This window comes from Panthera leo, chromosome D1, assembly GCF_018350215.1.
Source record: "Panthera leo isolate Ple1 chromosome D1, P.leo_Ple1_pat1.1, whole genome shotgun sequence".
Classification (NCBI taxonomy): domain Eukaryota; kingdom Metazoa; phylum Chordata; class Mammalia; order Carnivora; family Felidae; genus Panthera; species Panthera leo.
The window spans coordinates 103,493,269-103,515,742 of record NC_056688.1 but is presented as its reverse complement, the minus strand read 5'-3'; the positions used below and the strand labels follow the sequence as shown (position 1 = coordinate 103,515,742).

The following is a 22,474-nucleotide window of genomic DNA, read 5'->3' as shown; positions in this document are numbered from 1 at the left end:
TGGGTTTATATCGTCCGCCTAGAGGGCAAATGTGTTTTTTTCTGGTCTGCTTCAACGTTACTGTAGTCCGGGAGATACAGGCTAAATTGAGTTATTCTGCAGGGTTTCTGTGACCAAAATATTGGGAGAGTAGGACAGACACGAGCTAGACTTGGCTATTTTCGTCATCGCTCGTTAATATGAAAAATAACCTAGAAGGGCAGATTAACATCAGGATTTCACGGTAATTTTGCCAGAGAACGCAAACTTCGTTTTGCTCAGGTGGCTGGCGACCGCATACATGAATTCATATGATCAGGAAGATCCAGGATACGATACAGAAATAAAAACAGTTTGTGTTAGGGGCTGGGATTATGAATCTCTTTGAAACAACCATTTTCTTTCATAAAGTCATGAACTTTGTCTTTTGTTTCGGAAGATTTGCTTTCCCTCTCTTGCTCCCTCTTGAATTACAGCCACCTGTTCTATCGTTAGCATTTTCCATTTCTTCTTCATCCTTCTTCCCTCGTCTCCCTGTTTACAGGGTTCTAGATAAGAAGCAAAAGGAAAAACAATCGTATATGTTCTTCGTCCAGCCTCCAAAAAGCTCTAGGATGGAGGCTGCCTCTGAGCTTCACTCTTGATGATGCCCCCGCGCCAAAATCTCCCTAGGATGACTTCTGGAGATCCGGTTAGTCTCTCCCTAAGGCCAGTCTCCCAATCCAACTCAGTCAACACCTTCATTAAGACATCAAATTTCAGGGTTTCAAGGACCAAAGAGAAAGGAGTAAAGGATATCTCAATTTATCCTACCATGAGCCATTGTATTCCCATTTTACAAATGAGACTTAGGACATTTGAGGATTTTGACCCAGTTTACCTATATAGCCAGAAGGGAAACTGGTATTCAAAACTTAGTTGGACTAAAAAAAAAAAAAGAAAGAAAGAAAGAAAGAAAGAAAGAAAGAAAGAAAAGAAAAAGACAAAGAAAAAAAGCCTATTCCATCATACATGTTATGTGACAAGGGGTAGTATAGTAAGAATCAAGGTATGTGGCAAATAAATAAATAAATAAATAAATAAATAAATAAATAAAAGTGCCTCAATGTGAAAGAAGGGAAGGGGGAGAACACGAGGATAGGGTGTTCTGGAAGAACAAAAGTAGAGGTGAAGTAAGAGGAACCTAAAGCTTTGTTGAGCTATTTTTATTTCCAATCATAAGACCAAGAGTTCGAAGACCCTGGAAACTTCCTTGTGGTCTGGGTAAGTATGGATCCAGAAACTGTCAGTAATGATTTAAGAGAATGCTGAAAGTACCGGGGAGAAAACAGCACCTGACCAGCCCAACCAGGCATTCTCAAGTGGAAAAAGCCCAAACCAGAGAAGAGGGCTATCACCAAATGTCAGACCGGCCGTTTGAAAGATGAACGGTTGTTTGAAAGATGAATAGGAAGTAGGAAGACACTTGCTCTTACCTATGTCCAGCTTGATCCTGTATCTGGTCTTCTTGTGTCTGTACAACAGGACAAAAAATGCCTGATGACATAAGAGAGGGTTTGTACGTAGCCTGATTCATGTGTAAGAGGAAGCCAAGATATAGATCAGTTGACGTTAGTAATCAATTACAGTTGTGTATTTTTGATAAGCTACACCCATAAGTGGCATAATAATCTCTAACCAAGTGAGGTGCCTAATTTGTGATTTGGAAGATGGCAGGTATAATAAAACCTCACCAATTGAGACTGATTGGGATGAAGCCAGTCTGAATTGTTCAAAGGTTTAATTTGATGATACTTCAAAAAAAAAAAAAAATGCCATCATCACTTGACACAAAGGTTCAAGGGAAAAGACATACTCCTTGTCTGTGGCATGTTCAGAGGCAAAGTCGTTCTTTTTTTCCAGTTACCTATTGCTCTGTATCAAACATCCTAAAATTAGTGGCTGAAAATGGCAACAAGGATTTATGTTGCACGTGAATCTGCAGCTTGGCGAAGGCTCCATGAGGACAGCTAGTGTCTGCTCCGGGAGGGTGAAGGATGGCTGGGGGCTGAAATCACGTGCAGGCTTGTTCATTCACTTGTCTAGCGTTTGATGCTGGCTGTCAGCTGGGAACTCAGGTAGGGCTATCCGCCCACGCACCTACAAGTGGACTAGGTTGCTGATTGGCTTCTTCACAGCCTGGAGGTTCGGTTCCAAATGCGTGTGACCCAACAGAAAGAGTCAGACAGAAGCTGCATCGCCTTCTCTTTAAATTACGTTTTTTATTTTTAAATAATTGTAGGTTCACAGGTAGTTGTAAGAATCCAGAGAGATCTCCTGTACCCTTTCCCCCCTGTTTCCCAATGGTAACAGCTTATAAAACTATACTTGCAAAAGTATTGTACAGTATCACTACTGACATTAACACAGTCAAAATAAGGAATAATTGTGATTCTGCTCCTTTATTGATACAACAGCACTGTCTCATATATCATACAAGACAAGATACACTTTGTATACAACTGTAAACAACACACATTTCTATTACCACAGGTTCCACGATGTGGTCCTTTTATAGCCATAACCGATCCTTCCCCTCCCATCCTCTCCTTAACCCCTAGAAATCACTAATAGATTCTCCATATCTATAATTTTGTCATTTCAGGAATGTTATGTAAATGGAATCATAGACTACGTAACCTTTGGGGACTAGCTTTTTCTACTCAGTGTGATTCTCTAAAGATTCATCCAGATTGTTGTGTATACCAAGAGTTTGTTCCTTGTATTCCACAGTACAAGTGTACTGTATTGCCCACCCACTGCAGGACATAGAGTTGTTTCTAGTTTGGGCTTTTACAAATATAGCTGCTGTGAGCATTCATATACCAGTTTTTGCATGAATGTAAAGTTTCCTTTTCTTTGTGATAAATGCCCAGGAATACAATTGTAAGGTCATACGTTTAGGGTTTTTTTGGCATCTATATATCCTTTTTTTTTTTATATTCTTTAAAACTTTTTTTTCATGTTTATTTATTGTGAGAGACAGAGTGTGAGTGAGCGAGGGGCAGAGAGGAGGGAGACACAGAATCCAAAGCAGGCTTCCAGCTCCGAACTGTCTGCACAGAGCCTGACAGGGGGCTTGAATTCACCAAGAGATTATGACCTAAGCTGAAGCCAGATGCTTAACTGACTGAGCCACCCAGGTGCCCTTCCTCCTTTCTGATCTTTATGCTTTTTATTTCCCTTTCTTGCCATAGAATAATTCTTAGAATTTCCAGTGCTGTGTTGAATATGGTAGGGAGAATGGGCATTCTTGCCTTGTTCCTGATCATAGGGAGATAGCATTTAGTCTTTCATCATTAAATATATCAGCTATAGTTGTTTATTTCAAATGTTATTTACCAAGTTCTTCTATTCCTAATTTTCTGAGACTTTTTTTGTCATGAACATTTATTTTTACCAAATGCTTTTTCTGCATCAATTGGTATGATCATGTGATTTGTCTTCCTTAGTCTGTTAATATGGAAGATTGCATTGATTGATTTTCAAATAATGAACCAGATTTATATCCCTGAAATAAACTCCACTTAGTCATCAGGAGTAATTTTTAAAAATATTGCTGGATTCTAATTGTTAATAGTTTGAGGCTTTGGAGGTATAAAATTATGAAAGATATTGGTTTGTACTTCTCTCTCTCTCTCTCTCTACTATCTTTATATGGTTTTGGTATCAAAATAATACTAGCTTTATGAAATGAACTCTCTCTTATTTTCCAGAAAATATTTTGTAGTATTGATGTTAATTCTTCTTTAAATATTTGGTAGAATTCTCCAGTTTATTAGTGAACAGTATTATGTTTTAAATTTCAAATTTCAATTTGTATAAGATGATAAGAAAGCAGTTGACTTCTGTATAGTAATTGTGTGCCTTGCAACCTGTTACAATTTCTTATTCCTTCCAGGAGGTTTGCTGTTGTTGATTCTTTGGAATTTTACACATAGTACATAGATAATCACGTCATCTGTGAATAAAGATAATGTTATATCTTTCTTCTTAATTAGTATCACTTTTGCACCTTTTTTTTTTTTTTTGTCAAATTGCATTACCTAGGATTTTCATTATGATAATAAATAGGTGAGAGCAGACATCCTTGCCTTGTTTCTGATCCTAGCGGGGAAGCATCCAGTTTCTCACCATGAAGTATGATATTAGCTGTAGGTTTTGTAGATGTTCTTTATCAACCTGCGGAAGTTCTCCTCTATTCCTAGTTTGCTGAGAGTTTTTATAAGTGGGTGTTGGAATTTGTCGAATGCTTTTTCTGCATCTGTTGATATAATCATGTCGCTTTTATTCTTTACCCTGCTCATGTGTCCTTACATCAATAAATTATATCAAATAATTTTTTAAGGTTGAATCAGCCTTGGATGCCTAGAATAAATCCCCTCTGCTGATTTTAATCTGTATTTTTTTCACTGTAAGAAACCAAAACCATGAACATAAGTTTTCTGACTTCTGTGAATCTTTTATAAAATGACTGAACCTGAAGGCAGTCTTTGAGACCTCCTGAACTTGTGCCCTGTAACAGTTTTGGCCAACAGGGAGCTCAGAAGCTAAAATGGCCAATTAGAGATGGCCCACCTTTGCCCTTTGCCATGTAACTTAACATACGCACAGGGTCCAGGAATTAGGATGTGGATGTCTCTGGACGGATGCTGTCCACATTGTCCATGTGACTCACTCGTGATCTTTTGTCCTGCTCATACTCAGTCCTGGGTGCGTCACTTCTATAAGAGACAGTGTCTTATAAGAGACAGTGTTTGGTTGCAGCCGACATTGTGACTTCAGAAATCTGAGAGAACCCACCACATAATGGGCAGTTTTCTGGATGCATGGTCACCTGATATCTCAAGATCGGGTGTTCCATCGTTAATGGGGGCCAGTAACACACCAGGATTTGCTATGCAAAAGGCATACGATTTTGCACTGCGCATGGCATGATATGGCTTCAGAACCCCAGGAGTCTGCATTGTGATTCTCCCACTTGGGTTTGCCATAAACGCCACATGGTATCTTTTTATTTTTTTTTTATTTTTTATTTTTTTTTCAATATATGAAATTTATTGTCAAATTGGTTTCCATACAACAGCCAGTGCTCATCCCAAAAGGTGCCCTCCTCAATACCCATCACCCACCCTCCCCTCCCTCCCACCCCCCATCAACCCTCAGTTCTCAGTTTTTAAGAGTCTCTTATGCTTTGGCTCTCTCCCACTCTAACCTCTTTTTTTTTTTTTTTCCTTCCCCTCCTCCATGGGTTTCTGTTAAGTTACATGGTATCTTTTTTAAAAATGTTTAATTATTTATTTAGAGAGAGAGTGCATTCGAATAAGAGTGGGGGAGGGGCAGAGGGAGAGGGAGAGAAAGAATCCTAGGCAGGCTCCACGCTGAGCGTGGTCGATCCCATGACCGTGAGGTCACGACCTGAGCTGATACCAAGAGCTGGATGGCTAACCGATTGAACCGTCCAGGCACTCCGACTCCACACGGTATCTTTCCCCTCATCTGACACTTGTGATATAGAGTCAGCCAGGAGGATGCACCATCCAAGTGACAGCACTGTTTTCCTTTGTTTGCTTTTGTTTCGTTTTTCCATAACCAGAGTCTACAGAACTTTTATTTATTTATTTATTTATTTATTTATTTATTTATTTGAGAGCACATGAGAGCAAGAGCAGGGGAGGGACAGACTGAGAAGGACAGAGAATCCTAAGCAAACTCCATGCTGTCAGTAAGGATCCCGACGCAGGGGATCAAACTTTGAGGGCTCAAACTCACAAACCCTGAGATCATGACTTGAGCTGAAACCAAGAGTCGGGGCACTTAACTGACCAAGCCACCTTATTTATTTTTTTTTTTAATTTTTTTTTTAACGTTTATTTATTTTTGAGACAGAGAGAGACAGAGCATGAACAGAGGAGGAGCAGAGAGAGAGGGAGACACAGAATCTGAAGCAGGCTCCAGGCTCTGAGCTGTCAGCACAGAGCCCGACGCGGGGCTCGAACCCACGGACCATGAGATCATGACCTGAGCCGAAGTCGGACGCTTAGCCGACCAAGCCACCCAGGCGCCCCCTTATTTATTTTTTTTAAAGTAATCTCTACATCCAACGTGGGGCTTGAACCCACAACCCCAAGATCAAGAGTCATACACTCTACTGAATGAGCCAGCCAGGAGCCCCTGCAGAACCTTTTTGTAATCTGAGCCTGATTTAAAGCCGGCACTTGTCACCCTATCAATGGGCTAAAGCAGTATACCCAGGTATGGACTATGCTACCTTCAGAAACCAAAGAGGCAGTGTATCTCCTTCTTCATAGTGATGCACACAGGATTCACCAGTTTATCTCTTACTTTGGGTGAGATGTCCTGGCACATCCCTGATTTAGTGGGCTGCTGATTCTTCATAGAGTCGATCTCCGTTGGCTACTTGTCGCTCCTCTGACCTGATTAGCATGATGTCATTGACAGAGTGGATTGATGTGATGGTCAGCAGGACGCACAAATAGTCCAGACTTTTCCTATCTATATTGTATCAAACAGAGTGCTAATATAGTCTGGGGCAAAACTGAAAAAACATGCCATCGTCTAGTCCATGTGAGTTGAACGGCTTATGATGCCCTTTTCTGATAGTGGCACAAAAGAGCACATTAATCCAGTCAATGGCCGAATACCATGTTCTTGGGGCAGTGCTGATTTACTCTGGCAAAGATACCACATGTGGCACTGTGGTGCCTACCACTCACTCGGTTTGACTTGGCAGCTGTCAACTGCTGTCCTTCAGACTCACTAGCTTCCCACAGGGGTCAACTGATAAATTAAACGTATGTATGATAAAGGCCTTTATTTCTATATTCTTCAGATCCTTAAGGGTCACATTTATTTATTTATTTACTTACTTATTTAAATTTTTTTTTATTTGAGAGAGAGAGAGAGGGAGGGAGCACGACCTGGGAAGAGGGGCAGAGGGAAGGAAAGAGAGAATCCTAAGCAGGCTCCATGTTCAGTGTGGAGCCCAACGCGGGCTGTATCCCACCACCCTGGGATCATGACCTGAGCCGAATTCAAGAGTCAGCCGCTCAACCGACCGAGCCACCCAGGGTCCCCACGCACTAATTTATTTTCATGCCCCCTATACATCAATGAAAAATGGGGACAGGGTTCTCTAAAAACTTATAGTGCTGATGAGGTACAAGTTGGACTTCAGGATTTGATACGGGACACAGCACTAGTAAACATCCCTAGCTGCTGGCTGGGACACTCGGAGAATGTTCTGGAAGTGGTGCACACCAGAGGTAGACAGCCTTCTGTGACTCGGTCTGCAGTCACTTTTGTCCCTGACCACGTTTAGATGATCTGATTGCATTCTGTCAGAAGCTAGGGAGACCCCCTGGAGGAAAACAATAAAATCCAGGTGATACGTAGGTGATAATGCAATTTCTACTTTTTCATGTAAAATGCAAGGATGATGCCTAAGCCAGGCCGGCTAAGCTCCTGAATATACATACCATTAGTATTTGACTTCCAAGGCCTTTGGATCCTTCCTTTGTTAGTAAATGAGTCTGAGTGGAACTGCCTTAAAAAGGAGATGCCAGATGAAAAAGACCTCCTGACTCCTGAGGTCAGTTTCCACGCAGGTTGGTTTAGCAACAGGTCAATGGCAGCCTTTGTTTAGAAGGGGTGTGCTAGTGGCTGCGTCCAGCAGGTGGCGACGTTGTATCAGGAAGTGGCTTTTCTGAATGCTCCAGTTGCCTGTTTTTAACCCAAATTGGGATTTTCTTTTCTTCTTTGGAAGTTTTATATTATTTTTGCTGGAATATTCGGAGGGGACAGGGAAGTGGCTTGGGGACAGGCTATATGTCCAACACGAAGCAGTTCCTTAACAGGAGAATCTTCCGTGGCACTTCGGAGATGGGAAGTCCATCATTCCACAACATATCAACTCTACAACAGCAATCATTGAATCCACCCAAAGTAACCATCCACAGGATCACTTCAGCTTTCCTTCCCCACCTCAATCTTGCCTAAACCCCATTACTTGAATTAGAGTGCCTTTCTTCCCATACAAGTGCAATGAAAAGCAAAGGTTCCATCCAGGAGCCCAGGGAAGCTCAGGGTGGTGATCGGGGGTCAGGCTAGGGAGGATGGGGAAGGAGGAGAGAACGAACAGCTGTCAGTCTTTTTCCCTTCTTTCTTCTCACTCCAAAGTCAGCACCTAAACCCTGGAGCTAGGTCCTCTCCCTGTACCTCTCAGTGCCTGATGAGCATCAAGGCCCAGGGACCACTTTCTGCCCCTACGCAAGCTGCCTGAGCTTCACCAATCAGTCCTTGGGGCCTTTAATCACTCCTGTGCCCAGAACCTTTTCCTCTTCTGGGACAGGGTAGTTTGGTGATTTGGGCACCTGAGTTCAACAGGGCCATAAATTTGGGTGCTCCCTCCCGGATTCACACACGTGTATATGGACTTTGGTCCCCCTTGGGGGCAGGGTGAGCTCAGCTCCATCTCCAATGATTTCTCCAAAATCAGCTGAGGTTTTGGTAGAGAGGAAAAGCATCAGGGGTGAGGAGGGAGAGGAGAGTCACTGTATGCTTCTAAATTTGTTTTCAGTAGCTGCCGGTGATTTGGGTGGACCAAATAAACTTTTAATGTGTTAGTTGTTCCCGAAGCTAGTTGCAGTGAGCATCCTGGATAGAGTCCGGGGGTTGAGTGGATGCAGTGAAGGAACCGGAGAGACCTGGGGGCTGGCAAACACGTGACAAAGTCGGCCCCTGCTGGGTAAGGAGTGAGGGAGGTGACGGCAAAAGAGACAGGGCTCTGAAATGGGCTGCAGCCTGGAGGGAAACTGATCGGCTTGATGCTTCTTTCCCCTCATTCCTTTGGCCCACCACCCCAACTGTCCCATCCGGGGCTTTTCAGATCAGCACGTCTTCCTTTCCTTCTTCTCCTCCACCTCCTGCTCCTCCTTCTTTTTCGCCCCACACAGCCTTCTTTCTGGTGTACATGAAACCTCTCTCTCCTTTCCCTTATATGGACCTCAGTCATTGGTTTTCCAGTCCACCCTAAATCCAGGATGGTCTCACCTAGAGATCCTAAAGTTACCAGCAGTTAGGAGTTGGACATATCTTTTTGGGAAACACAGTTCAAGCCACTCCAGCTTCTTTTTCTGTGATGCCACTTAAATATCAATATATTTCTTCCCACAAAAGAGTCCTGGTTCATATTTCCCTATGTTTCTGGTCTCCTCTCTCGATTTCAGAAGTTCAGAGCTCATAAGTACTATGAGGATAATTCAGTGGCATTATTCTGCTGACAGAATCCAGACTGATACTAAAGGTACATACAGGGGCACCTGGGTAGCTCAGTTGGTTAGGCATCCAACTTTGGCTCAGGTAACGATCTCATGATCTCACGGTTGGGGAGTTCCAGCACTGCGCGGGGCTCTGTGCAGCCTGGAGCCTGCTTGGGATTGTGTGTCTCCTCTCTCTGCCCCTCCCCCACTCTTGCTGTCTCTTTCTCGCTCTCTCAAAAATAAACACTAATTTTTTTTTAATTAAAAAAAAACTGATAACACAAAATGCTAGTGAGCATGTGAAGCGATGTGAACTTGCATTCACTGCTGGTGGGAATGCCAAACGGTCCGGCCACATTGGAAGATAGTTTGGCAGATACTTACAAAGTTAAACATAATTTTACCATACAGCCCAGCAATCACACTCTGAAGCATTTACCCAATGGAGTTGAGAACTTATGTTCACACAAACATCTGTACACAAATACTTATAGCAGCTTTATTCACATACACCAAACACTGAAGCAAAAGATATCTTTCAAAAGGTGAATGAATACACAAACTGTGGTATATCCATAGAACAGAATATTATCCAATGGCAAAAAAAATAAATGAGCTATCAAGCCATGAAAAGATGCAGAGGAACCTTAGTGGAATATTGTTCAGTGCAAGAAGTCAAGCTGAAAAGGCTACATACTATCTGATTCCACTTAAGTGACATTCTGGCAAAGGCAAAACTATAAAGACAGTAAAAGGATCAGTGATCACCACTGGTTCAGGGGAGTGGCAGGGTTGAGCAGCTGAAGCAGAGGGGACTTTTAGGCTGCTAAAATGATTCCGTATAATATCATAATGCTGGATACATGACATTATGCACTTGTTAAGACCCACAGAACATACAGCATGAAGAGTGAACCTTAATGTATGCAAATTTTAAGTCACTTAGGTTGAGAGATGAAAGGAAAGAATGGAGACTTTGACAAGAGAATCTAACTGCACTACAAATGTACAAAAACACCTCACTGAAGGGCGTGGCAGGAAAGGTGCTGACCCCAGGAACTTTGGAAGTGAGTCTGTAAGACTAAACACACACTGTACTCATTTTTTCCTGTCCTGCTGCAGGTGAACAACTCTGATACTGCTATGCATGAAAACTGAATTAAGCAATTAAGTAAATGGGTGGGGGATGGTAGGAGCCACGTTTCTCACTGTTGGACTAGGACTTCATAGATGACCAAGGCAGGAGGCAAAAATGATCCAAGTGGTACTGGAGTTGGAGACATCGGTAAGAATGTTTAACTTACTGCACATACAGGCAGTTACATATAGAAATGTTTGTAGAAAGGCACCTGGGGGGCTCAGTTGGTTGAGCGTCTGACTTTGGCTCAGGTCATGATCTCACAGGGCATGAGTTCGAGCCCCACATCGGGCTCTGTGCTGACAACTCAGAGCCTGGAGCCTGCTTCAGATTCTGTGTCTCCTTCTCTCTCTGTGTCCCTCCCCAACTCATACTCTGTCTCTTTCTCTCAAAAATGAATAAACATTAAAAAAAATTTTTTAAAAGAAATGTTTGTAGATATGCATATATGCAGTGGTTCCTCCCACCCCTCATCTGCAGGGTATATATCCCACGATCCCCTAGGGGACGGTACCAAACCCTATATAGGTAAGCTTTTTCCTGTACACACCTACCTATGATAAAGTTTAATTTATAAATTAGGCACAGTAAGAGATTAACAATAACTGATAATAAAATAGAACAATTATAATAATGTACTATAATAAAAGCTATGTAAATATTGTCTATCTTTCAAAATACCTTATTGTACTGTACTCTTCCCTCTTCTCGTTATGATGATGTAAAGTGCCTACCTGACGAGACGAAGGGAGGTGGATGGCATAGGCATTGTGATGCAGCATTAGGCTACCATTGACCTTCTGGCAATAAGTCAGAAGGAAGATCATTGGCTTCTTGACTGCCGTTGACCCCAGGTAACTGAAGCCCCAGAAAGTGAAACCAAGAATAAGCTGGGGAGGCTGACTATACAGGAGTTAATACACACACGTATTCCTTTGCTTTGTCTGCTGAGCGGGCGTAGAAGAAATAATACCCCACTCGCAAAAGCATACCTAGTGCCCAGATGTTGATTTCAAATACACTTCTCCAATAAAAGTAACCAAAGGCTCCTAGAAATGGCTGATGATGCAACTGGGTCAGGTAATACACAAGAGGAGCCTAGAGCATCTCGTAGGACCACAACATAAGAAAGTGCTTAGAAAAACCAGGAAACAAACACAACACACTCTTGGGAATATGTCTAAGAGGGCACCAGAGCCAAATGAAAGTGCTCCCAATGACCAAAGCAGGAACAATCTGAGAAATACAACAAAGTAATTTGGATTATAACTCAACATTTATCTATGAGTCCACACTGGTACAATAAATAGGAAAGAAGAAGCAAATCTCCCATGCTGAATAAATTATGTAGAGACTCCAGGAGTTCCTTACATAAGGAAGAGAAGAAGGATGCCCCACTCCTTAGGTGTGGGCTGTGAATAAAACTTCCTTCCAAAAAGTACATTATAGAAAGGAAGGGAAAGGAGTAAATTTACAGTAGAGAAACCTGATAAACATTATCTTGGCCAGGGTATCAAAGGCAACACCAAATCATAACTCAGGTGGATACTATGTACCCTTGATACAATATAGTGAAAAAGTACTTTGCCCCACTGGTTTTACTCTCCAAACCCCACAACCACAGTCTAATTACCAGACAAATTCCAATAGAAGGACATCCCACAAAAATACCTGACCAGTACTCTTACTAACTGTCAAGGTCACTGGTCAAAGCCTGAGAACCTGCAACAGCCACAAGGAAGGAGCCTTAGGAGACATAACAACTAAATGCAACACACATACGATCCTAAAACAAAAAAGGTCATTAGGTAAAAACTAAGGGCATACGAATAAAGTAATATGATCTTTCAGATAGTCTCTTTGCCCTAATAGCCTATAAAAAGAGTGGATATTACCCTGTGAGTTTCAGAACACATATATCCTGAGTTTCAGTAATACGAGGATTTTGGAAATTCTAAAGATTTTGTTTGAAATTATTTCCAATCAAGCATTTAGTTCCTTAATTAAGATTAACAGTAGCCCTAAGTTGTGCTACTGACGGACCCACACGTTTTCTAAGCACTTACTTGCCTCTTCCAGACACTGGGGATAATGAGATGAACACTCATAATGAATGTCCTTCCTTCAAGCAACTGAACTTATAGGAAGACACAGAAATGGGGGGAAAAACCCCACAGCAGTTACACTAGAGTTAGTGTCATAATCTCATCGTCGTTCATGTTACTTGACTTTAAAATAGGGATAATGGCCCACCTGTTAGGATTAGTCTTCACGTGCTTAGAAAAGTGGTTAAAGCTTAAACAAACTTAAAGCTAGTAAACAAACTTAATTCTCACCATCCTCAATCCTCATCGCTCACCATTTCTACATCTTGCGGACTTATGCATACTTCTGTATACCACTGTCCGTGTTTTTCCTTAATATCAAGGAGGATGGATTCCAGAGTAGAGCCAAATTCAATGACATGAGATGATAACCCAATTTCGTTATCACAAGTGAAGCCAGCAGTATGCATGGCCACCAATGAACCTTCTGAATCAAGCACTGGGGAGCCAGAAGCCCCAAAGTAAAAAGAGGTGTCATAGGTAATCACATCAGGGCTGTGAGCTATTTCCTCGAAGGTTTTTCGAGTGCACATATGGATGTATTGCATCCCATAATTGCAACCCTCTCCCTTTCCAGCCTGAAGATGTTCCTCATATTTCTTTTTTCGCTGACCCTGAGAGATCACTGTACAAGCATCACTAGACTTTTCCTCTCCATTTGGATGGCCAATGATGTATATCAACCCGGTAGGTGGTGCACGAGCGATTCTACTATAGAGTCCCAAAGGTACTTGTTGTCCGTTTGCCTTCAGTTTCAGAACAGCATAATCAAGGGTGGCATCAGATATCTCAAACCACGGTTCAAGGAAAAAGCAGTTCTCATCTTTCTCGGGGAAGCTGTTATAACGAAATGTCACCCTTGCGCATTGACCAATCATGTCTGCCCACTTACTTGGCTCTATTCCTTCCCCCATAAAGTCACTTACTACGTGTCGACAGGTGAAAATGAACAACTCTTTGAAAACATAGCAGGTGGCACAACCCTTATTTCCATTGTTGTCCCATGACAGGTACCCCACTGAGTTACCGACAAGAGAAAGAAAGTTGTGCACTCGGATCGGGGTGGAGTTTCTCGTCATTTTCCCAAACTTTACCTTAAGTAATTTAAATAATGAGGTTTTGCTCTTTTTACTTTTCATTTCTTTCTTGAAGTTTTCTCTGATTTTTTCGCTTTCTCTTTTCAAACTGGGGTACTGATCCACAATTTCTTCTCTCAGCACACTGGTGTTTCCTTTCTCTGATTCCGACTTTTGAGCGGCTACTGCCCTGGAGCTCATTCCTTTCTCTACCTCAACCTCAAAGAGCTTGCCTTCCAGGTCGTCCACGGTCTGTGTGCTTTCTAGAATGGAGTCCAGGTTTCTGATGAGCCTCCAATCCTCTTTCTCCAGAAAGGAGAGAAACCTGCCGTCCTTGCACAGAGCATCCTTGATGGTTTCTCCTCTGAAAGCATAGACGCAGAGTTTGCACCCTTCTTTGTGAAGCTGCCTGCGTTTGACGATCCTTTTCTTTCTCTTCCCGATTGCGTGAATATAAAATTTGACACAGTCAGCGGATGCCTTTTCATGCCGGCCAAATACCTGGTTCCCTTCTTTCTGCTTACTTCTACTTCGGACAAATGTGATTTGTACATGGCAGCTCTCGGGGAAACAACTGAGGGGCATTCCAAGATTTATGTACCCTTCAATTCCTTCTTTGCCAACCGCCAGCATTTCTTTGCCCTGCTGAGTTTCTATCTCCTCCTTGACAGCCTTGAGAGTGTTGAGGGCCGCATAGAAGCTCTTCTCTTCACTATGTGTGAGCTTGTGTTTCCTGGGGTTTACAGCCAAGGTAATGTAAATTGTCTTGTTGGGGGGCACAGTCTGGTCTTTGGGTCCTAGTGCCTGGATGTTAGTTATATCTTTTGGACCTTTTTTAGAGCCCCTCTTCATTGGAGAAATACTGGAATGACTCTCTTGTTCTTTATTGACCTAAAAATAAATGTGAAATATTTTAAAACTCTGATTACAACCTTACACAAGGAGTGTTAATCAAATAGCAGAAATTTAATGAAAAATTAAGAGCATTTGATTTCTGTATCTAAATGATACGTGTTCTATGCATCGGGGCCTAGGGGTCAACACATACAAGTTTATATGGCAGCAATGCCACTTGCTGATAATGGGAATGACAATGGCAGGATTGTTGTAAAGATTCAATGTAATGTCATGTGTGACAATACCTAACACAATGACCAGCACATTAATGCGTTAACTTTCATTTTCCTTTCGTGATGCTGCTAATATTCTGGATCAGGAAAAAAAAAAAAAAGGAACATAAGGTAATATAACTTTACTCTGCACATAACATACAAACTCTCAAAGACCATCTCTTCAGCCCCATCCTGTCGGAAACATCCTTGTCACACACCCTATGGGGACAGTGTAATGGATTTCCAAAGATTCCTGGGCAGATACAGACATTTTCAAAGAGGGAACAATGGGGTGCCTGGGTGGCTCAGTTGGTTAAGTGTCCAACTCTTGATCTGAGCTCAGGTCTTGATCTCACAGTTTTGAGGTCGAGCTGTGCGTTGGTGTGGAGCCTACTTAAAAATTTTTTTAAAAATATAAAAAAGAGGGGCATCTGGGTGGCTCAGTTAAGTGTCCGACTTTGGCTCAAGTCATGGTTTCACAGGTCATGAATTCGAGTCCTGCACTGGATTCTGCTGTCAGCACTGAGTCTGCTTCAGATCCTCTGTCCCCCTCTCTCTGCCCCTCTCTAGCTCACACACTCTCTCTTTCTCTCTCAAAAAGAAACATTTAAAAAATAAATAAATAAAATAAAAAATTTAAGAAAGGGAACTGGTAGTATGTGGCTATTAGCTCACTCTGTCATGAAGTAGAACCAAAAGAAACATAACTAGGCTTGTCTTGGCTTCCCTAGATATTTGGATATTCTAGCTACAACCAGGATAAAAGAAGACAAATGAAAGCTTTTATGTTGCATCCCCAAATTCTCAAAGTTCTCTTCTTGATAATTTCAAGGAGCATTTCAGACTCAGGATAGAATATGATGGTTTGATATGATCACAGAGCCCTGTTATTAGAAAGAGCCCTGACTTAATGTCAATAAATGTAAGTCCAAGTCTTCACCCCACTTCCGTCTCAAGCAAGAAGTCATTTCTCTCTCCCCATAAACATAATAAAATCCTCCCTCCCTAACAAGGTTATGATAAGCATTATTATGTTTTACTTTTTTTTTTTTTTTTTTTGAGAGAGAGAGAGACCATGCAAGCAAGGGAGAGAGAGAAAGAATCTCAAGCAGGCTCCAGGCCTAGCATGGAGCCCGATGCAGGGCTTGAACTCATGACTGTGAGTTCATGACCTAAGCTGAAATCACGAGTGGGATGCTCAACTGAGCCACCCAGGTGCCTGGAGGACCATTATTTTAAAATTTGTTTTGTACACCAGAAAGCACAATATAAATGTAGGTTATTGTTGTGATCAAATACATGAGCCATATTTGGGATAGCATATAGTTTCATGCTATGAGATGGTGTTAATGTTTTTATTCCATAGTTGACTATAATACATGATATTGTACTTTTTGTTGTTGTTGTTCAGGAAGTGTTACAATAGTTTTTACCAAAGGCTGCTTTGATATGGCCAAGATTTATATTAAAACTGGGGTGCTTGGGTGGCTTAATAGGTTGAGCATTTGACTCTTGATTTGGGCTCAAGTCAAGCGTCTGACTCTTGATTTGGGCTCAGGTCGTGATCTCAGGGTTCATGAGTTTGAGCCCCACATTAGGCTCCAGGCTAATGGTGCACAACTGGCTTGGGATTCTCTCTCTCTACCTCTCTGTCCCTCCCTCACTCACTCTCTCTCAAAATAAATAAATAAAATTTAAAAAACTATACTAAAACTAAAAAATAGAACAAATGGATAAGAAAGATTTAAAAAAATTTTTTTAATGTTTTATTTACTTTTGAGAGAGAGAGAGAGACAGAGTACGAGCAGGGCAGGGGCAGGGAGAGAGGAGACACAGAATCCGAAGCAGGCTCCAGGCTCTGAGCTGTCAGCACAGAGCTGGACACGGGGCTCGAACCCACAAACCATGAGATCATGACCTGAGCTGAAGTCAGATGCTTAACCGACTGAGCCACCCAGGTGCCCCAAGAAAGATTTTAACTTAATATCCTCAACCTACCATGAGGTAATTTCTTGGAAGAGAGAACTATGGCACCCAGTGTCAAGGAGAGCTGTGTCTCGTATCGGTATATTCCATAAATAGTATTTACAAACATACCTGATGAAAATAGTGATCAATTTTCATATTACGCTTTTCATCAAATGCGATCTTCTGTGATCTGCGCTTTGTAGGGCTCATGGTGGCTTAAAGATGAATCGACAGTTCAGCCAAAACACTAGTTTCCCAAAGGTTCAAGAGTTGTGTCTTCGGAGCTGTGTTCATTGTATAGAGGATAATGTTAACAGGGACCCCACATCCCACGCTTCCCCCGTGGGCTCTAGCACCCTCTCTTCAAAGATGTTAACCTAGCAACAGACCCTTTACCAATGACTATAATCACCTCAACAATACAAGGTCCCTTCTATAGAGCACCGCACGTTAGATACCACACTAAATACTTTACAAAAATTATCTCTAATTGCCAATCCCCCCAGATACTGTGCAAAGCAGGTATATTTGCTTTTTGCAGATGAGGAACGTATAACTCAGATCAGGCAGGTGACCCTCAAGGCCCTAGAGCTACGTGGCAGAGATGCAATTCAAACGCAGGTATAAATGCCTTACAGAAGGGTAGTTCTGCAGTTTCAGAATGCGGAAGTATGTTCTAGTTCCACTGATGTCAAAATCTGGCCCCCACTTAAGGTGGGGGTAGCACAGGGATGGTGTAATTACAGAGGAATGGATGGAAAAAGGACCATAAAGACAAAATAATCTTGGAATGAGAGTTTACCTGGGAAGAGTCAGGAAATTTCGTTGCTGCTCGTCTGTTGGTTTTGTTTGTCTGTTTGTTTAAAGAGGTATTTTTCCTTCTATCTTTCTTCTCATGACCCCACAGAAGAGAATGAACAATGTAAATAAAACAGTGCAATTTTCATTAGTAGTAAATAGAACAAAAGCCATAGAGGGCAAAAGCCCTCTGTTTTCAGTATCCCAACATGTACCACGATGCCGGCACGTGGTGAGCTCTCAATACAGACACATTTATAAAGATCCAATGAAGGAATGGAGTCTCCACATGATATGCTACGCCCTATCCTAAGAGCTCTTTATAAATGATCTCATTTAATTCTCCCAACTCTGTGAGATAGGCATTCTTAGTTCTATTTTGTGAATAAAAATCTTGAGCATCCGGAGAGACTAAACTATTTACTCAAGGTTACAAAGCTCCAGCATACTTTTGATTACGAACATTTCAAATAGGAACGACAACAAAAAAAGAGAATAGTATAATGACTGATTTGGGCTCAAGTCAAGCGTCTGACTCTTGATTTGGGCTCAGGTCATGATCTCATATGCCTAGTGATTGTTCATTTTTTGCCAAATTTGCATCATCTTTTTATTTTACTAGATTATTTTACACTTAGATACATCGTGACATTTTATCCCTAATTATCTCTTTCCAGCTCTACAAATGAAGAACTTTTTCTTGTATAATTACAATACTGATTTGTTTAGACCAAGATCCAACTGAGGTACACAAGCCTGTCTTTAATTGTGTCTCTTGGGGTGCCTGGCCGGCTCAGTCGGAAAAGCATGCAACTCAATCTCGGGGTCGTAAGTTCGAGCCCCATGTTGGGTGTAGAGATTATTTAAAAATAAAAACTTAAGGGGCGCCTGGGTGGCGCAGTCGGTTAAGCGTCCGACTTCAGCCAGGTCACGATCTCGCGGTCCGTGAGTTCGAGCCCCGCGTCAGGCTCTGGGCTGATGGCTCGGAGCCTGGAGCCTGTTTCCGATTCTGTGTCTCCCTCTCTCTCTGCCCCTCCCCCGTTCATGCTCTGTCTCTCTCTGTCCCAAAAATAAATAAAAAACATTGAAAAAAAAAATTAAAAAAAAAAAAATAAAAACTTAAATAAAACCCAGGGTGCCTGGGTGGCTCAGTTGGTTAAACGTCCAACTTCGGCTCAGGTCACGATCTTGTGGTTTGTGGGTTCCAGCCCAGCATCAGGCTCTGTGCTGCCAGCTCAGCTGGGTTCCTTCTCGTTGTTTAACTTATGCTCTAGCCTGTCTGTTTCTTGTCAAGTGGAAGTTCTCAAAGACTGTGTCCTTAACCATTTCACTGTGGAGCAGGAGCCTGGGCTTCATTCTTTACTGGTAATGAGCTACCCAGGAAACTCCAGCGTCTCTGAGCCTAACTCTCCTATTTGTAAAACGAGGCCATAATTCTAAATGAGGTAAAGAATATGAAGTTGCTGCATCAATGTTAGTTTTTATAAGACCACCTGGATTCAAATATCTGGTTACCACTTACTAGCTGCATGACCTTGGGCCTACTAATTAAGCACTGTCTATCTCATTGTCCACATCTCTAAGACGGGAGAAGTGGTGGAATCTGTCTCTCTGCTTGTGGAGATTAAAAAATACAATTCATATAAAGCCTTTAGAACAGTTCCTGGAACATAACAGGCTGCCCAGTAAATATTACTACTATCACTATTATCAATATCAATATACTTACCACAATTCTTAAACTGCAGAGAACCTGGGGAAACAGAAACAGATACATATCATGGAGCAGTGGGGCTATGTTGTAAGATCCTTGAAGGCAAGAACTTACTGCCCAATAGTTATGAGAATCTGGGGGTTCAGTGTGCTGTTGAGGATGACCCCAACTGGCGGACTTTGAGACAGGACCCAGGTGATTTAGCAGTGATTATTATATATGGACCAAAAGAAAAAAAAAATATATATATATATACATATGTGTGCGTGCATATATATATATATATATATATATATATGTGTGTGTGTGTGTGTATATATGTATATATATAAAGTGGACAGAAAGAAACGTGACTTTTGAACTATACGGGGGTGAACTGGAGCATTCACAGGGGAAAGAGACACGAGGCTAAGAAAACACCCCAATATCCACCTCCTGCCCCCAACATCATTTCCAGTATCCAGCTGGAACCATATTACAGCAAATGTGAAGTGTCGTTAGCTAGCTCTCATACTCCAGCCCGGTCTTAGAGTTGGAGAAGGCTCTGCTGACCTGAACGACTTGCCCAATGTCCTCCAGTAAGGTGATTAAGAAAGACAGGGACATCTCCTGCCCACCCAGAGGCTCTCTCTTGGAATTCTTCCCGCACTCGTCTCTCTCTTTCGCTCTCCCTCGCTCGCCCCATCTTCCTCCCCTCTCCTCCAGCTTCCTCCCCTCCCCATCTCCTCCGTTTCTTCACGAACTCCTCCTCCCCCCTCCCCCTTTACCCTGGAGCAAGTGCACAGATCTGAGCCAGACAAGAAGAGCGATCGACCGGGTCTCGAGGGACCCTAGGCCACCACCCCGCTCCCCGCCCCCTCCCGCACAGGGAGTGACCAGCAGCCGCCAGGGAAATAAAAGCCTCCCCCGCGCTCCGCGCGTGGGCGGCTGTGTCCCGCCCAGACCTGCAGGCGCGCGTGCGCTTCCGCTTTCCTGCCCCTCCGCAGGCCTTCCGCACTCGAATCCAGCGCCCTTCCGTGATCGGTGCTTATTGGAGGAAACCAAGGCCTAGGAGCTTCGGCTGGAAGCCCGCCGGGGAGGGGCGCCAGGGATAGCTCGGCGGGCTGTACCCGCGGGAGGCAGGGCTGAGGTTCTAGAACTTTTCCCGCCTTTCGCGACCCGCTGCTCCGCCCACTGCTGGGTTCCTTCCTCTTTTATATCCGCCCGGCTTCTAACAGCCTCTGCCTCTGCCTCCACCCGCTTCTTTCCACCGCCGTCTCTGCGTCTTCGCTTCTTTGGACACCCCGGAAGCGGGCCTGGCTGTTGGGGGTGGGGGCCTCCAGAATAAACTATTAGAAAGCGTGTTTGTCTCAGTCCCTCCTGCCTGTAACGAAACCTTCCGAACTTCATCCCCACTGCCAGTGGAGGGGCCAGACTTAGGGGAGTCAGCGCCTATTCTCTTCCCTATGAACTTTTCTCTGACACAAGTACAGCCACAACTGACGGCGGTAGAGACCAATTGTATTGTTAATAAGGCGGATTTTCAAGCGTAGACCTTATAAAGTTTAGGCCAGATAATCACGAGGATTCCTTAAAAGATTTCTTTACTCCCAGGGACAAAAAAAACTCAGCCCTTGGGGGACCTTCAACAAAAAGCAAGCTGGGGCTGAACCTCACGCAAGATCCGCTGTTCTCACCTTTGAGTCCAGAGAGCGCCGGAGAGAAAGTTAATGGGACCTCAGGACTGCACGGATCCGGAGTTGTGGCAGCAGAAACTGACTAGGTGTTTGCTGGGGCTTCCAAGGATGTCAAATGCTGGCTCCCAGAAATCTCAGCAGAACTACCTGTTGATAAGACAAAGCTAAGCTTACTGCTTCTTGAGGTTTTGGGAAGAAATAGCTTCACAGAACTTTGGTAGCATTTCAGAAGGAGGAGAGCAAGGTTGGGCTATTTATTGAGATTTTGACGTCTGGCTTAAATCAGGTCTTTAATGTGGGGAATTGGTTAGGATAGAGTAAGCACTGGGTGACAGTTTAGAATTGGTGGGTAACAAGGCAAGGATTTTCAAGGTTTGGGATGCCAACTGTACTTTGATGATTTCAACTGAAGAGTGCTTGGGTCTTTGAGGAAGTTCCTGGAATAAACAATAAAGATATTTGCAACTTTCATGTCCCTGGGCAAAACGTTGCTGGGAGAGTAAATTTATTTTGATGAAAACAGTAGATAAATCATACTAATGTAGTTGGCAAGCTATGTGAATGTAGATGGCTTCAGTGCTCTTAATGATGAACACGATGGAGAACATAATCACCATGTGTCACATATTTTACCCTGGAAAGCAGCTCAGCTCACTCAGGAAAACACATTTGACATGGTTTGTTTGTTACACACACAATTCAGACACGGAGAGGCTGGACTTACTAGAAAACATTTTCATAACGTTAACGTTGGGTCTTATAAAACACATCAGTTTTTAAAATTAGAACATGCCCTCCCCTTGGGCACTGCAGAAGAAATGCACTTTTTTTTTTTTTTTTTTTTTTTTTTTTTTTTTTTTTTTTTACGTTTCCAGGGACAAACCTCAGTCCTTTCAGGATATGATACTATCCAGCTGTATGGGTTTTTTATGCCCCGTCTTTCCCAGCCTGAAATTTTTCTGTATCGTGTCCCTGTCAGTGAATTTTCTCAAACCTCTAAATCAGCTCCATGACCAAAGGGGTGACTCACCGAATAAAAGAGTTCGTCCCAAATTCCGCCGTCAGTCACCAGTCACTCACAGGAACTTGCGACTTTGGGGTGATCTTTGCCTCCAGCCAGGAATTCCGCCTTCGGGGCAAAAATGGTCTCTGGGCAAGTGGTCTCTGCCCTTCTGGCCAATGAACGAGAGGTCCCGAGTCCCTTTGCTCTCATTGGACGGCAGGTCTCTTACTGCGGAAGCCTATTGGTCGCGCTCTAGCCTCCCCGTGGAGGGCGCGAAAGTGTGTGAACGATGCGCGGCCAATGAGCGTCCGCAAGCCCGGCAGGGGTCTGGGGCGCGGGAGTCTGCGCACCCTCCCTCCGTAAGCGTTCCTAGTCGCGGTGAGCTAGTTCTGCCTCACTGCCGTCACTGCCGGCTTCACCCCCCTCCTTTCCCTAGCCCCAAATCCTCGAGACACTCCCTGGGGAGGGGAGGAGGGGCTTAAGAGGGCGCGGGGCGGGAGGCAGGACCCTGGGCGCGAGCCACTGAGGCGGCCCCAGGCCTGTGCGAGGGAACCCACAGTGGAAGTGGGTGGGTGGAAACGCGGC

At 43.2% G+C, this 22,474-nt stretch overlaps 1 protein-coding gene across 5 annotated transcripts; it reads right to left on the bottom strand.

Annotated features, from left to right (window-relative positions):
* Positions 1-10,802: 10,802 nt before the first annotated feature.
* On the bottom strand, positions 10,803-22,207 carry FAM111A (FAM111 trypsin like peptidase A). Of its 5 annotated transcripts, none has more exons than XM_042906136.1 (6): positions 21,917-22,207; positions 20,155-21,033; positions 19,226-19,249; positions 17,501-17,590; positions 16,828-16,982; positions 10,803-14,509 (listed from the first exon to the last, which is right to left on the bottom strand). In XM_042906136.1, exons 5-6 carry the CDS (start codon positions 16,906-16,908, stop codon positions 12,779-12,781), a joined length of 1,812 nt encoding a protein of 603 aa, XP_042762070.1. In that variant the 5' UTR covers positions 16,909-16,982; positions 17,501-17,590; positions 19,226-19,249; positions 20,155-21,033; positions 21,917-22,207; the 3' UTR covers positions 10,803-12,778. The 5 variants fall into 5 exon arrangements, with proteins under 5 accessions (XP_042762070.1, XP_042762066.1, XP_042762069.1 ...); XM_042906132.1 differs by having other exon boundaries at positions 17,501-17,587; XM_042906135.1 differs by having other exon boundaries at positions 20,887-21,033.
* Positions 22,208-22,474: the final 267 nt, after the last annotated feature.